General features: G+C 50.6%; 1 protein-coding gene across 1 annotated transcript in view; it reads right to left on the bottom strand.

Moving 5' to 3' along the window:
• The window catches only part of LOC144953615 (ribonuclease inhibitor-like), a 41,689-nt gene extending 25,732 nt beyond the window's left edge, over positions 1–15,957 (bottom strand). The window contains exons 1-3 of the mRNA XM_078884204.1: positions 15,731–15,957; positions 4,535–4,618; positions 3,894–3,980 (exon numbers count right to left, since the gene is read on the bottom strand). Of these exons, the coding sequence (XP_078740330.1) occupies positions 3,894–3,980; positions 4,535–4,618; positions 15,731–15,765 (206 nt within the window). The 5' untranslated portion in view covers positions 15,766–15,957. The remainder of the gene's footprint in view (positions 1–3,893; positions 3,981–4,534; positions 4,619–15,730) is intronic.
• Positions 15,958–15,980: the final 23 nt, after the last annotated feature.

Below are 15,980 nucleotides of genomic sequence, written 5' to 3' on the forward strand. Positions count from 1 at the left end.
CGCCAGGACTGGATGGAATTCCAGCAGAATTCTAAATTACATTCTGGGATTTAATGAAAGGGGATATGCTGCAGATGTATAGGGAAATGCTGGAGGGCGGACTGGTGCCAGAAGAAATGTGTGAGGGGCTCATCACACTGATGTATAAGAAGGGGGACCGGAGAGAGTTGGGAAACTGGCGTCCAGTTACCCTCCTGAACTCGGACTACAAGATTATGGCAAAAATAGCTGCGACGCGCCTGGGGAAGGTGGTGGAGGGAGTAGTCGAACCCAACCAGACGTGTGCGGTGCCAGGAAGAAGGATTTCGGACTCCCTGATTTTATTAAGGGAGGCAATAGAGGTAGAAGGAGAGAGGGGATGCCCCCTAGGGCTTCTTAACCTGGATCTTGAGAAGGCTTTCGACCACCTCTCGCACGAGTATATGTTCGCAGTGTTGGAAAAAATAGGAGTGAGGGGACCCTTGGTCGATTGGGTGAGGCGTCTTTACCAAGGGCTCAAGACCAGACTACTGATAAATGGGGAGCTCTCGGGGACAATTCCAGTAGAGTCAGGGGTGAGACAGGGGTGCCCGATGTCCGCGGTTCTATTTGTAATGTGTATGGAACCCCTTGCACAGGCAATGAGAAACAATGAGGAGATTAAGGGAGTGACCATCCCCGGGAATAAGGAACAGGGGAAGGTGGCGCTATATATGGATGACGTAGTCGTGCTCTGTAGGGACGTGGCATCAGTGTGGGGGGCCATGAAGGAGACAAACCGCTTCGGCCTGGCCTCCGGCTTGAAGGTGAACGCGAGGAAGAGCGAATTGATGGCCTTCGGGGACCCGAGACTATTTGAGGGCCGGCCGCCTGAGTTGGGGATAAAGACGGAGGAAGTCAAGGTCTTGGGAGTGTCCTTTTGCCGAGAGAGGTCGGCGGAACGAAACTGGGACGGGAGGATAAAGCAGGTAAAGGGACAGTTAGGCAAGTGGGCCGGGAGACGGCTCACGATGGAAGGGAGGATTCTGGTAGTGAGGGTGGTGGTTTTACCAACACTCAACTACCTCGCATATGTGTACCCGCCAGGTAGGAGGGAGGCAAGAATCCTGGAATCGCTGTTTCAATTCATTTGGGGAGGCGGGATGGATAGAGTGAAGAGGGTGGTGATGTGTAAACGCGTCGAGAACGGGGGGAAGGGCGCCCCAAATATTGCACGTGTGTGCAACACTTTGAGGTTATTCTTTTCCGAAGAGCCCCGGGGGAAGGCCGCTTGTTATTTAAGGTATCGCCTGATGTGGCTCCTGAGGGGGCTTGGGATGACCCAATTACCGGCGGGCATGCCCTTGGCCTGGCCACAAGGATGGCTGAATGCGGCGGTGGGTGACTACATAAAAGAGTACAATTTGAGTCAGAGAGGGGGACCGTGGAACTCCAAGGAGGTATTGGCCAAAGTAAACGAAGGGGAGGCCTGCGAGGGGGTGATGGGCGCGAAGAGGACTATGTACCGTCAAGTGTGGAGGAACACTTCATAAACGGCGCTCACAAAAGAACAGAGAGATCTGTCCTGGTTGGCGGTGTGGGATAGATTGGAGACGAGGGGCTTCATGTTTTCTCGCCGAATGGCACGTTCGCCCAAATGCCCGAGGGGCTGCAACACAGATGAGGACGCGGTGCACGTCATGGTGAAGTGTCCCTTCGCACAGGAGGTGTGGAGACTGAGCAGTCCGCTGTTGTCCTGGTTTTACCCGTCGCAGGTGATAAGTCGGGACATTATGTGGGGAGTCTTAAGGGAGGTGCGGGGAGATGACAGAGATCGAACGTGGGCCATAATAGGCGCGACAAAGGAGGCCTTGTGGGGAGCTCGCAGAAAAGAGTTGGATGGGTCCCCTATATCACCGTTGGAGGTGTGCTATTGGGCGAGGAGGTTGCTAGAAAGGGTGATGGAAGTAGACCGGGTTAGGCTGGGATACAAGGCCGCAGGTGTGAAGTGGAAGTGGCCCCTTCCCGGGGTGGGGTAGCGAGGGGACCGGCGGGTATAGGGAAGGGATAGTGAAGGATGGCCATGCACATCTTAGCCGGCCTGCTAAGTCGTGTGGGCGAGGAATGTACGTGTTCGATCGAGGGAAGGCGATGTGATGGAGCAGCGCATGGGTGAATGGTGGTGATGAATGTGAATAAGGGGAACGGGGCGGTGTGCGTTATGGCGGTGAGCTTTTTTTTGTTGCATTGTATGTGGATGGAGCCCGCGGATGTGACGGAGACTCGAAGGGGCCAACCGGGGCGCCCGGGAAGGAGTGGTTTTCAGTACTCTCTTTGGTTTTCCTTGTACCCGCTGAAAAGTTAATAAAAACCTTTAAATCACAATTACCAGCGAAACGTCGTACTCAAATTGTAAATGTTGTGGTTTCACGCTTCAACACACCGGTGGGCTAAAGCAGTGAACTATTTGTCTTTTGTCAACGTGACACTTTTTTTACTGATTGGCCGTGTCGGGTGGTGGAGGGTTACGACACATTTATAAATAACGCGATCCAAACCCAAAAAATCGTTGATTATGAACAATATTGGTCGCGAAAGCCTACGTGTTAAATTTTAAAAGACTAAATATATATATATACATAACACCTAAAAACATAATCTTATTCAAGAATCTGCAAAGATAAGCCATTTTAAATAATGACGCGATTATCTGGATATAATCGATGATCTACTGTATTAACATAATATAGTTTGAAACAATATCATTGTTTAGAGTAGGTAATGTGACAATTGTAATTGTATTGTTACTTAATAGTGGTTAAAAGTGCTGGAATAAGCGTGGCTAATAACTTAATTGATGAGTGCAAAAAAAGAAATTATAAAAGACGTTAAAATACAACATTATGCTACTTGCTTATTGCCCGTCCTAGGACGGAAGCTGTAATTTTTACGAACAAAAATGAGCAGAGTATAATTGTATATTGTGTTAATTGAATGGCAGTGAATCTTGCACGAAAGTTTGTCAGTAAACACTTAACTGCATTTCACAATAGCACTGTATATAACTGACCTTAAATTTGTTCAAATTCACTGCTCTTATACTTTATTCTCTTCTGCTTTCGGTTGCTGGGGTTCAAATAAATTGGATTGCAGTACAATATCTGGAAAATCACGGAGAAATGTCTTTAACTAAAATGTAGAAGCATAAATTAGACTTACCTTTTGTTTCAAGTGCTGAAGAAAAAATAAATACCCCAAATCCACTTTGTTGCTGCGTAGAATTATTTATTGGATTCACTTTCAATAAAAAAAACGTCAAATTTAAAGCGAATTTGCGAAAAATATATTTCCGCTCGACCTTCTTACTGACGGGGGGTGCGGCACGTGGAGTGACTTCACGTGCGGGACGCAACTCCGTCATTAATAATCATGAGCTGATGACATCACTCATGTGGACCACGTCCCCCACTCTCATTAATAATCATGAGCTGATAACGTCACTCATGTGGACCACGCCCCCCACCCTCATTAATAATCATGAGCTGATAACGTCACTCATGTGGACCACGCCCCCCACCCCCTCAATAATCAAGAGCGGATGACGTCACTCCACATGGAGCCCCCCCCTCACCTTCTGTAAAGAAACGTCTGCGTAGAGTTATTTATTTGGTTAACTTTCAATGAAGAAAAGTCTAATTAACAGAGAATGTGTAAAAAAAAAAATTCCGCTCGACTTGCGTGAGTGTAAAAATCCACCCGCTCATGATTATTTTATTATTAATGACGGGGGAGGGAGTGTGGCATGTGGAGTGTCGTCACGCGCGTTACACATTTCTGGGCTATTATAGTAGTAATACTTTGTTTTGTGTCCACGTGTGTGTATATATTGTTTAGGTGTACTTATATTAATGTGTGTGCATCAGGACATTACTCACTCTAACGTCTCCAAACTCCCTTCTCTCCCCAACATCCCGTCCGCTAAAAGTCGGAGTCCGCTGTCTCCGATCTCGTTGAGACTCAGCCTAAACCCGCGTGGACGGGAGAAGGGACAGCGCTGACTCACTGAGCCCACGGGAACCGCGGAGTCAAACACGCGGTGAGTGAGGGACACTCACAATGGTGGTGAACATGACCACAGCACACACGTTCATGAGCAAAGCTGCTCATTGTTTAATGCTTCTGTTAGACATTTTATATATAATACAAATATCAGTTTAATCACAATCATCCATTCAATTATACTGCACTGTACCTTTTATAATATGAAAAGTGTTTGCGTTTATATAAACCCAAAGTTACAACAGAGGATCACACACAAGTACATTTTCATCGACGAACACAGGGAGACGTTTACAATTAATGTATCTACTAACAATATGAATATTGCTTTAGCCTACTTGTTAAACTAAACAAATGTGTTAAGATGACAGTAAAACATTTTGAAAGTGGACTCGATTAAGCAGGACAGCAAGATTAAATGTGTTCACATTTAAATGTTTACTTCACGACGCGTTGCACCAACAATTAGCACAGTTCGTGCACAGAGCACATGTGAGAAACGAACAGCAAAGCTTACCTGAGTCTCTTCAATCCTGTGTTGGCCTTGAGGATGACACTGAGAGAGGAACCCGACCTGTCCATCAGTGAACACTCATCCAGGCTGCAGGGAGAGAAGAGACGGTGAGTGGGGGCAGAGAGGATGGGTGGAGGGTCTGGGCACAGAGTGGGGGATGGTGAGAGGTGGTGGTGGTTGACGGAACAGTGGTTTAGGGTCGTGTTTGTGAAGACTGCACATATTCTTGGGTATTTCGGTAAAGTCAAGTAGATAGGTTCAAATAAAATAACAAAGATCACACTTGCAATTGAAACTATCCAGGTTAAAAACCTGGCTAAACAAATACACTTTATACTCTTTGGTTCTTTCGGTAAAGTCACGTAGATGAAAATAAGAATAAATAAAAGTAAATTAAATCACGACGTTTCGATCGCAACACAAGCGATCGTCATCAGGAGAAGAAAGAGCGAGAAAGTTGCTGAGGCAGGCTGTTTTAAAGGTTTGAATGGGTGTAGTCCAAGGGTCATATGGGTGACTACATCCATTTAAACCCTTTAAAACAGCCTGCCTCAGCAGCTTCCCTGCTCTTCTGATAACGATCGCTTGTGTTGCGATCGAAACGTAGTTTTTTGTTATTTTTGTTATTTTATTTTAACCTATCTACGCGACTTTACCGAAAGACCCAAGAATATGAATTCCTGAAATCACGAAAGTTTTAAGTCAAAATGTAATCTATGACGTTAAATACAGATGATCATCGATTAAATCCAGTTTGTGCCTATCTGGCTTCCAACATCCGGTGAAACCGCTGCAAAGGCTGGACCAGTCCGGCGATCGGCACCATGTGCGTGACAAAACAAGTAGCTGTGCTTTATTTCAGTGTCAAATACTATATACAGTACATTACACACTACATACAAATTAAACGATGAAATGCTGAACGTATATACATTTTTCATGACTAATAATTACAGTAATAGATGTGTAGTGGTGGTATTGACGTGCGCCGACTGTGACAGTGATGGATCACGGGGCGGCGCGGGGTGCGGGGTTGGGCACGCGTTGTGGGCGTGGTGTGGACGCGCGCGCCGGGAGTGACAGATGACGGGGCGGCGCGGCGTGGGTGGTGAGGCACGATGAGATGTGGGAAAACAGGATCGTAGCCAGCGCCCAGCGATTGGTCGAATAAGTGGGTGCTCGCAGCGACGTCCGCAGGTGGGGTATAAAGGGGGACGCGCGAGAGCACTCGGGGAGAGTTACCCAGTTGAAGACCCGAAGACGGAGCTGAAGACCTAGTGCCCCGAGACCGTCCTTGTGGGGACCGGGGCCCTGTGTGGCTCGGAGGCGAGGCTGTGGGACCCGGGGTCCGACGCCCCCGTGGGTCGGGCTGGGGACCCACAGTCGAGACGGATACCCCGGGCAGGGAGTGTCCCGAGTAGCTCAGCGGCGTTAGTCGCCGAGTAGCTAAGTGGATGTTGGTCATCCGAGTAGCTCAGTGGCGTTAGTCGCCGAGTAGCTAAGTGGGTGTTTGTCACCCGAGATACTAAGTGGATGTTGGTCATCCGAGTAGCTCAGTGGGCGTTAGTCGCCAAGTAGCTAAGTGGGTGTGTGTCACCCGAGATACTAAGTGGGTGTTTGTCACCCGAGATACTAAGTGGGTGTTTGTCACCCGAGATACAAAGTAGGTGTTAGTCACCTGTGAACGAGTTTGATAAAATAAAGAGTGTGTTACCCGTGAAGTCGTCTCCCGCCGAGTTACTACATTACAACTGGCGTCAGAAGTAAACCTGTCTTCAAGAAGTATGGACACGAGGAAGACTACCCGTACCCACGAGCGAGGTCGGGACGACGACGGCGTACCGGGGACACCAACCTCGGGAGGAGAGGACGAGGAGTTGCCGCCGATGCAGCACTTCGCGGTGATGGCCGACGCTCCGCTTGCCTCCGACACCAGCCTCCAGGACGCGCACTCCCGGTTGGCGGAGTTGCTACTCGCCGCCGCCGCTGTCTTGGCCGACATCTCCGTTCCGGCGAGCGGAAAAACGGCTGCGGGGTTGGTGGAGGAAGCGACGTTGGAGGAATCCCGCCAAAAGGCGCTTCGCGCCAAAAGTCTGGAAGTTGCCGCCGTTTTTGGGGGGCCGCCACCGATTGGCGGGAAAGACGGACGCCACGTGGCCGGACACCTCCGCTCAGCGCAGCCCACGTCATCAGCGCGCGCCGGAGCTCTCCATTTTGCGCCTGACAACCGAGCCGACATTTTACACAACTACAGCGGAGCGCGGGAAAATCTCTCCGACGTCGACGACGATCGGGTCCTCCAGCAAAGATTGCCCGCGCTGTCGGCGTTCAAGGCGGATGGGGGCGACTGGGGAGCCTTCCAACGAAGGTTCCTCGCTCATCAGGAGATGTCGGGGTGGTCCGACACCACTGCCCTGCGTGCGTTGCCAGCGATGCTTGACGACGACGCGCTTGCAGCCTTCACATCTGCTGCAAGGTCGTCCCGCTCTACGCTCCAGGCCGCACTACACCTGATGGCGAAGGTGTTCGGGCCGCCCTCCACGTGTCGCCACCAGTTCTACGATCGGCGGAAGGTGGCTGGAGAAACGACGCTCGCCTATCGCACGGCACTACTCGCCTTGGCGGACGCAGCTTTTCCCCGCATGGATAAGGAGGGGAAGGACGCCATGGTGACGGAGCAGCTGCTGGCGTTGGCCCACGAGTTGGGGGTCCCCATCAATGTGGCGGACGAGATGGATATCTGCTCCCTGGCGATCGCCACGAGCATTCACGCGTACGAGGTCCTCAAACGCAAGCCGGGGGTCGTCTGCAAATGGGCGGGGAACGCGGCACTGGCCGCCACGATCGCCGAACCTCAGCCAGCTGCGGATCAGGAGCAGGCCTTCGCTGCATCGCGTCCGGGGGAGTGGAGAACGGGAGGTCGTTCGCCCACACGTTCACCCCGCAAGCTGGAGCAACCGAAACCTACGACGTCCGTCGTCTGCTACAACTGCGGCCTTCGGGGTCACGTCGCAGCCGGGTGCCGGGCCCCGCGTCAGCGCGCCACAGGACCACGTCGGGACGACGACCAGGGCCACAAGTCATCCCAACAAAACCCGGCAAGTCGCGGCACCTCACACGTTCGGTCCACAAACACGGCACATTCGGGTCGCCGCTTGGCGGTGGGGGGTTCGCGGCTGGGTGCCGGGGGTTCATTTCGGCGAGGGGGGTCCGTACGCGGCCCGCAAGCAGTCGAGTGGTCCGAATTGGCCCACAGGATCGTGGCTGCGTCGGCCGGGTCGTCCGTGGTAACGGGGTTCATTGACGGGGTTGAGGTCCGGGTGCTTGTTGACACGGGTGCGTCGGCCACCATCATCTCGGACCTTATTTATAACATTCTTCCCGTCCAAAGTAGACCCCTTCTGCCAGTAGACGTGCCATTTTATGCGGCGAATGGGGGATCCCTGGGGATCATCGGCCAGATTCGGGCGACTATTTGCATTGGTGACATCAAATTGGCGGGCCCTATTTTTGTATCATCATCGCTGGCCGTTCCCTGTTTGCTAGGTACGGACTTTTTGTCCAAAATGCCCATCAAAATTCTTATAGATCAGGCCTGCATACAGCTTCCGTCAGGTCGGCGGGTTGCGTTCTTGACGAGCCCTACCAAAATGCGCACGGTTTGTGCGACGGTGCAGGCGCTGGCAACTCACACTGTACGGGTGCCCCCGGGATCGCAAATGTTAGTACCCCTTCGGTTCAGGAAGCCACTCGAGGTGGGTGCGGAGGCACAGGGGGTGCTGTTGGGGCCGTCTAACAGAGCCAGAAGGGGCCTCGACTTAGCGGTTGCTCAAACCATGGTGAGAGGGGACAGTGAGCCGTTCGTAATGGTCCTGAATACGGGGTCGCGGCCGGCCGTAATTGCGCAGGGAACGGTGCTGGCTCACGCCGCGCAGCTTCCCGTTGAGGAACGGCTCGTGGCTCAAGCAGATTTCACTGTCAAGTCGCATCCTCCAAGTGATGAGGGGACTGAGTGGTTGGACTCGTTGTGTGCCGGTTCTGCTAACTTGTCCGAGGTGCAATTGGGAGCATTGAGGGGTTTGCTACTCGAGTTTGCTGACGTGTTCAGCAAACATAAGTACGATATCGGCTGCACTGACCTGTTGCGCCACCACATAGCTACAGGGGACGCGGCCCCTATTCGTCAGAATCCCTTCCGGCTCAGCCCAGCCGAGAAGGAACATGTGCAATCGGCGGTTAATGATATGTTGGCGGCCGATATCATTTCGCCCTCTTCTAGTCCGTGGGGTGCTCCTATTGTCCTAGTAAAGAAACAGGACGGGTCCTTGCGGTTTTGTGTCGATTTCCGCCGCTTAAACAAAATCTCGATGGCGGATGCGTATCCGCTCCCCAGGATGGATGAGTCGCTGGATGCCTTGGCGGGAGCACAGTTTTTTTCCACACTCGATCTGCTTTCTGGATTTTGGCAATTGCCACTCGATAACGAGTCTAAACCTAAAACTGCTTTCCGGACACCTGGTGGCCTATTTGAATTCAACCGTTTGCCCATGGGCTTACATTCCGCTCCCGCCACGTTCCAGAGACTCATGTAATTGGTTTTGTCGGGCCTCCAATGGGATACCTGTTTGATTTATCTCGACGATATCATCGTCTTTAGTCGGACTTTCGAGGAGCACCTCCAGCGACTGAGAGCGGTGTTCCTCAGGATGCGTTCCGCTAAGCTTAAATTTAAACCGGCTAAATGTTTTCTGCTTCGGGAATCGGTCAGGTATTTGGGCCATATCGTGAGTCGTTCAGGGATCTCGACGGACCCTGCTAAGACGCATTGCGTCAGCTCATGGCCAACGCCAACCTCGGTCACGGAGGTTCGCAGTTTCATTGGTTTCGCCTCCTATTACCGTCGTTTTGTCAAGCAATTTGCCACCATAGCCAGCCCCTGCACGCTTTGACGGCTAAGGGTGTGAGGTTTCACTGGGGGGCGGAAGAGGAGGCTGCGTTCTGCTCCCTTCGTGACGCCTTGGTGCAGGCTCCCCCCTTGTGTTACCCCGATTTCACACAACCGTTTTTGCTTGACACAGACGCCAGCAACACGGGTATCGGGGGGGTGCTCTCACAGGTGGTCGGGGGGGTTGAACGGGTGGTCGCCTATGGTAGTAGAGTTCTTTCCCCCGCCGAACAACGCTATTGCGTAACTCGTCGTGAATTGTTAGCGATTGTGTTTTTTACACAGCAATTCAGGCCGTATCTTTACGGCCGTCATTTTACGGTCCGTACGGACCATGCGGCTCTACAATACGCTATGCGCGTGGCACAGCCATCGGGCCAATTGTCCCGATGGTTGGAGGTCCTTAAAGACTACCAATTCACGACGATTTACCGCAAGGGATTGCGACACTCAAATGCGGACGCCTTGTCGCGGTTGCCTCCGTGCACGGACTGCACATGTTTGTTGGGATCGGCGCGGTGCAAACCCCCGGTCGCCGGCACCCCGGGAGTTGCGCTCGCCGCCACTGACACCCCGGGAGAGGACGCCCCCACGGGGAGGGATTCGCTGTTGTCGTTGCCCCTCATTGAGTGGGGCCGTCTCCAGATGTCCGACAGCTCCCTACTTACGCTACGTCGGAAAGTTGGCGCTCCCGAGGTAGGGGAGGCGCGGGTCGGTTCCTGGGTGTGCAGACAGGGCCTTTTGATGAAGTGGGACAACATGTCCCGGCGTCACGTGCTCGTTGTGCCTGTTGCTATGCGGGGTAGGGTTGTTCTGGCAGCTCATGAACGGCTCATGCATCTGGGTTTTCACAAAACGCTCGCCCTAATCCAGCGAGACTATTATTGGCCGGGGATGGGTAACGACGTGGCGAATATTCTTAAGGGATGCGTAGGGTGCGCCAAAAGGAAACCGCCACCATTGGCAGCTAATCCACCGCTGCAATCCATTCAGGTTTCGCGTATAAACGAATTGGTAGCGTTGGACATCTTGGGGCCCTTTCCGGCTACACCAAGGGGAAATAGGTTCCTGCTGGTTGGCGTGGAATACTTCACCCGATGGCCTATGGCATGGCCGCTTGCCAACCAGTCGGCTGCGGCGGTGGCGGACGCCTTTGTCCAGGGTTATGTTTTGGACAAGGGCGCCCCCGAACGCTTGCTGACGGATCAAGGAAAGAATTTTTCGAGCGTTTTGTTGCGCGAGGTGTGCGACCTGTTGGGTACAAAGAAAGTGCGTACTTCCCCCTACCACCCGCAGACTGACGGGATGGTTGAGCGTCTGAACAGGACGATTACGTCTATGTTGTGCCAACAGGTCTGCGACGATCAGGTTGATTGGGACTTACAGGTGCCGGGGGTACTCGCGGCCTATCGAATGGCCCCTCATGCGGCGACGGGGTTTTCCCCATTTTTTCTTATGTATGGGCGGGAGGCCGATCCGGCCATGGACGTCCAACTGGGGATTTCCCAGCCACGTGCAAAATCTAAATGGGCAGACCACATCAAATTTAATATCGCCAAATTGACTGAAGCGCGGGAGGCGGCGAGGTTGAATTCGCGGTCGCGGCAAATTGCGAACGAGAAATTGCATGAGCGGAGGGTGCATACGCATGATTGGAAACCAGGCGATAAGGCCTGGCTGCATTGTCCACATGCACCGTTGGCTACGTCCCCCAAGTTGTTGAGACCTTGGAGGGGACCGGTGGAAATTGTGCGGGTTGCACGACCCCAGAGTATACAGATTAAATGGGGGAAACGCCGTTGGTACGTGCACCCCTCCCGACTGAAGCCCTATGCGGCACCGTGTGACCCCGTTCTGTGCCGTGACGACCGGGCGTGTGATGTGACCGTCGACTCGGGGAGGGAGGTGTCGCAGGCTGATCCTCACGTGTCTCCACCTGACCCACCCCCAGGTGCCTCGGGCTTGACGGCTGCTGACCGTCGGGAGCCTGAACCCCGGGGCACGCACGGGTCCTCCATGCCTGGCCGATGTCTTCCTGAACCGCCGGCACCACCGGACGTTCAACCGCGTCTGGTGCCGTACGACGGACCGGCAAGGCGGACTCGGGCTAGGGCTCAACAATTTTCATGAAGACGTTTTTTCTCTACACCGAGCTCGCCCGGTGTTCCCCTCTGCCGGGGTAATGTCCCGTTGTAGGGACGCTCGGAAAAAAGGGGACACTGCACGAGTCGAAAGAAAAAAAAAATGTTTTTCCATTAATTTTCCTTTCTGCATACACATTGCTATTGTCACTCGCCGGTTTGTATATATTGTTCTATTGTCGCGGTGGCATTGGTTGATGGTTGCGGATGGTAGTGTTCGCGTCGTGTTGTGTTGTTACGTTAGTTGTTGTTCTTGTTGTTGTGTTGTGTTACGGGGCACACAGGGCGGTTTGTATATTTTTATAGCAGCCGGGTCGGCTGCGAGCTATGTGGTAGGGGGTGATGTAGTGGTGGTATTGACGTGCGCCGACTGTGACAGTGATGGATCACGGGGCGGCGCGGGGTGCGGGGTTGGGCACGCGTTGTGGGCGTGGTGTGGACGCGCGCGCCGGGAGTGACAGATGACGGGGCGGCGCGGCGTGGGTGGTGAGGCACGATGAGATGTGGGAAAACAGGATCGTAGCCAGCGCCCAGCGATTGGTCGAATAAGTGGGTGCTCGCAGCGACGTCCGCAGGTGGGGTATAAAGGGGGACGCGCGAGAGTACTCGGGGAGAGTTACCCAGTTGAAGACCGGAAGACGGAGCTGAAGACCTAGTGCCCCGAGACCCCTAGTCCCGCCGTCCTTGTGGGGACCGGGGCCCTGTGTGGCTCGGAGGCGAGGCTGTGGGACCCGGGGTCCGACGCCCCCGTGGGTCGGGCTGGGGACCCACAGTCGAGACGGATACCCCGGGCAGGGAGTGTCCCGAGTAGCTCAGCGGCGTTAGTCGCCGAGTAGCTAAGTGGATGTTGGTCATCCGAGTAGCTCAGTGGCGTTAGTCGCCGAGTAGCTAAGTGGGTGTTTGTCACCCGAGATACTAAGTGGATGTTGGTCATCCGAGTAGCTCAGTGGGCGTTAGTCGCCAAGTAGCTAAGTGGGTGTGTGTCACCCGAGATACTAAGTGGGTGTTTGTCACCCGAGATACTAAGTGGGTGTTTGTCACCCGAGATACAAAGTAGGTGTTAGTCACCTGTGAACGAGTTTGATAAAATAAAGAGTGTGTTACCCGTGAAGTCGTCTCCCGCCGAGTTACTACATTACAGATGCAGTAAACATACAGTGCGATCTGGAGAAAATTGCATGCAATTCGGCGTTCGCCAGAGCACCGATCTGAAGGCTGCACGAGTCAGACGCTTGTCAAACACAAGTTGTTGTCGTCAAACACAAGTTGTTGTCGTCAAACACAAGTCGTCGTCAAACACAAGCTGTTGTCAAACACAAGTTGTCGTCAAACACAAGTTGTTGTCATCAAACAAGTTGTTGTCAAACACAAGTTGTTTTCATCAAACACAAGTTGTCATCAAACACAAGTTGTCGTCAAACACAAGTTGTTGTCAAACACAAGTTGTCGTCAAACACAAGTTGTTGTCAAACACAAGTTGTTGTCAAACACAAGTTGTTGTCATCAAACACAAGTTGTCGTCAAACACAGGTTGCCGTCAAACACAAGTTGTTGTCAAACACAAGTTGTTGTCAAACACAGGTTGTCGTCAAACACAAGTTGTCATCAAACACAAGTTGTTGTCATCAAACACGTTGTTGTCAAACACAAGTTGTCGTCATCAAACAAGTTGTCAAACACAAGTTGTTGTCAAACACAAGTTGTTGTCATCAAACACAAGTTGTCGTCAAACACAGGTTGTCGTCAAACACAAGCTGTTGTCAAACACAAGTTGTCGTCAAACACAAGTTGTCGTCAAACACAAGTTGTCGTCATCAAACACAAGTTGTCGTCAAACACAAGTTGTCGTCAAACACAAGTCGTTGTTAAACACAAGTTGTTGTCAAACACAAGTTGTCGTCAAACACAAGTTGTCAAACACAGGTTGTCGTCAAACACAAGTTGTTGTCAAACACAAGTCGTCGTTAAACACAAGTTGTTGTCGTCAAACACAAGTTGTCGTCAAACACAAGTTGTCGTCAAACACAAGCTGTTGTCAAACACAAGTTGTCATCAAACACAAGTTGTCAAACACAAGTTGTTGTCATCAAACAAGTTGTTGTCATCAAACACAGGTTGTCGTCAAACACAAGCTGTTGTCAAACACAAGTTGTCGTCAAACACAAGTTGTCGTCAAACACAAGTTGTCGTCATCAAACACAAGTCGTTGTTAAACACAAGTTGTCGTCAAACACAAGTTGTTGTCAAACACAAGTTGTCGTCAAACACAAGTTGTTGTCAAACACAGGTTGTCGTCAAACACAAGTTGTTGTCAAACACAGGTTGTCGTCAAACACAAGTTGTTGTCGTCAAACACAAGTTGTCGTCAAACACAAGCTGTTGTCAAACACAAGTTGTCGTCAAACGCAAGTTGTCGTCAAACACAAGTTGTTGTCATCAAACAAGTTGTTGTTGTCAAACACAGGTTGTCGTCAAACACAAGTTGTTGTCAAACACAGGTTGTTGTCATCAAACACAAGTTGTCGTCAAACACAAGTAGTTGTCGTCAAACACAAGTAGTTGTTAAACACAAGTTGTCGTCAAACACAAGTTGTCGTCAAACACAAGTTGTCGTCAAACACAGGTTGTTGTCGTCAAACACAGGTTGTTGTCGTCAAACACAGGTTGTTGTCATCAAACACAAGTAGTTGTCGTCAAACACAAGTAGTTGTCGTCAAACACAAGTAGTTGTCGTCAAACACAAGTAGTTGTCGTCAAACACAAGTAGTTGTCGTCAAACACAAGTTGTCGTCAAACACAAGTCGTCGTCAAACACAAGTTGTCGTCAAACACAAGTCGTCGTCAAACACAAGCTGTTGTCAAACACAAGTTGTTGTCAAACACAAGTTGTCGTCAAACGCAAGTTGTCATCAAACACAAGTTGTTGTCATCAAACAAGTTGTTGTCAAACACAAGTTGTTGTCGTCAAACACAAGTTGTTGTCAAACACAGGTTGTCGTCAAAAACAAGTTGTCGTCAAACACAAGTAGTTGTCGTCAAACACAAGTCGTTGTTAAACACAAGTAGTTGTCGTCAAACACAAGTCGTTGTTAAACACAAGTAGTTGTCGTCAAACACAAGTCGTTGTTAAACACAAGTTGTTGTCGTCAAACACAGGTTGTTGTCAAACACAAGTTGTCGTCAAACACAAGTTGTTGTCGTCAAACACAAGTTGTTGTCGTCAAACACAGGTTGTTGTCGTCAAACACAAGTTGTCGTCATCAAACACAAGTTGTCGTCATCAAACACAAGTTGTCGTCAAACACAAGTCGTTGTTAAACACAAGTAGTTGTTGTCAAACACAAGTTGTTGAACAAGAGCGTAGTACGCACATCACCCCATGCAGAGTCTTCGATATTGGGGTGGTGAATGCGGTACAGTAATTAGTCACTGTTTACAGCAGGATATTTATTGTCTTTGTATGTTTATTTAAGCGATTTTCACATCGCAAACTATTTTAAACACTACATATATACAGAACACCTATAAACATCTGGGCAAAAATCAGCTATTTTAAATAATGACGCGATTATCTGGTGTTTTTATTCAGTACCCTCGTCCCTCCGAAGCCGTTGGATAATATAATCGATGATCTACTGTATTAACACAATATCGTTTAAAACAATATTGATTTAAAGCTTTCGTGACTGCAGGGATTCGTCTTATTGGTTCTTTCGGTAAAGTCACGTAGAAGGGAAGTAATAAAATAAAACAATAAAATTATTCTCACGACGTTTCGGCCACAACGCAAGCAGCCGTCCTCAGGTGAACAGGTCTGTCGAGAAGACGCTCCTAGCCTGGGTCTTCTCGACAGACCTGTTCTTCACCTGAGGACGGCTGCTTGCGTTGTGGCCGAAACGTGAGAATAATTTTATTATTTTTATTATTTTATTACTTCCCTTCTACGTGATTTTACCGAAAGAACCAATAAGACAATATCATTGGTTAGAGTAGGTAATGTGACAATTGTAATTGTATTGTTATTTAACAGTTGTTAAAAGTGCTGTAATAAGTGTGGCTGATAAGTTAATTGGTTTACTTATATAAGTGTGAGTGCATCAGGACATTACTCACGTTAACGTCTCCAAACTCCCTTCTCTCCCCAACATCACGTCCGCTAAAAGTCGTAGGCCGCTATCTCCGATCTTGTTGAGACTCAGACTAAACCGGGTGGACGGGAGAAGGGACAGCGCTGACTCACTGAGCCCACGGGAACCGCGGAGTCAAACACGCGGTGAGTGAGGGACACTCACAATGGCGGTGCACGTGACCAGAGCACACATGTTCATGAGCAAAGCTGCTCATTGTTTAATGCTTCTGTGTT

This window comes from Lampetra fluviatilis, chromosome 79 (assembly GCF_964198595.1).
Source record: "Lampetra fluviatilis chromosome 79, kcLamFluv1.1, whole genome shotgun sequence".
NCBI classification, from domain to species: domain Eukaryota; kingdom Metazoa; phylum Chordata; class Hyperoartia; order Petromyzontiformes; family Petromyzontidae; genus Lampetra; species Lampetra fluviatilis.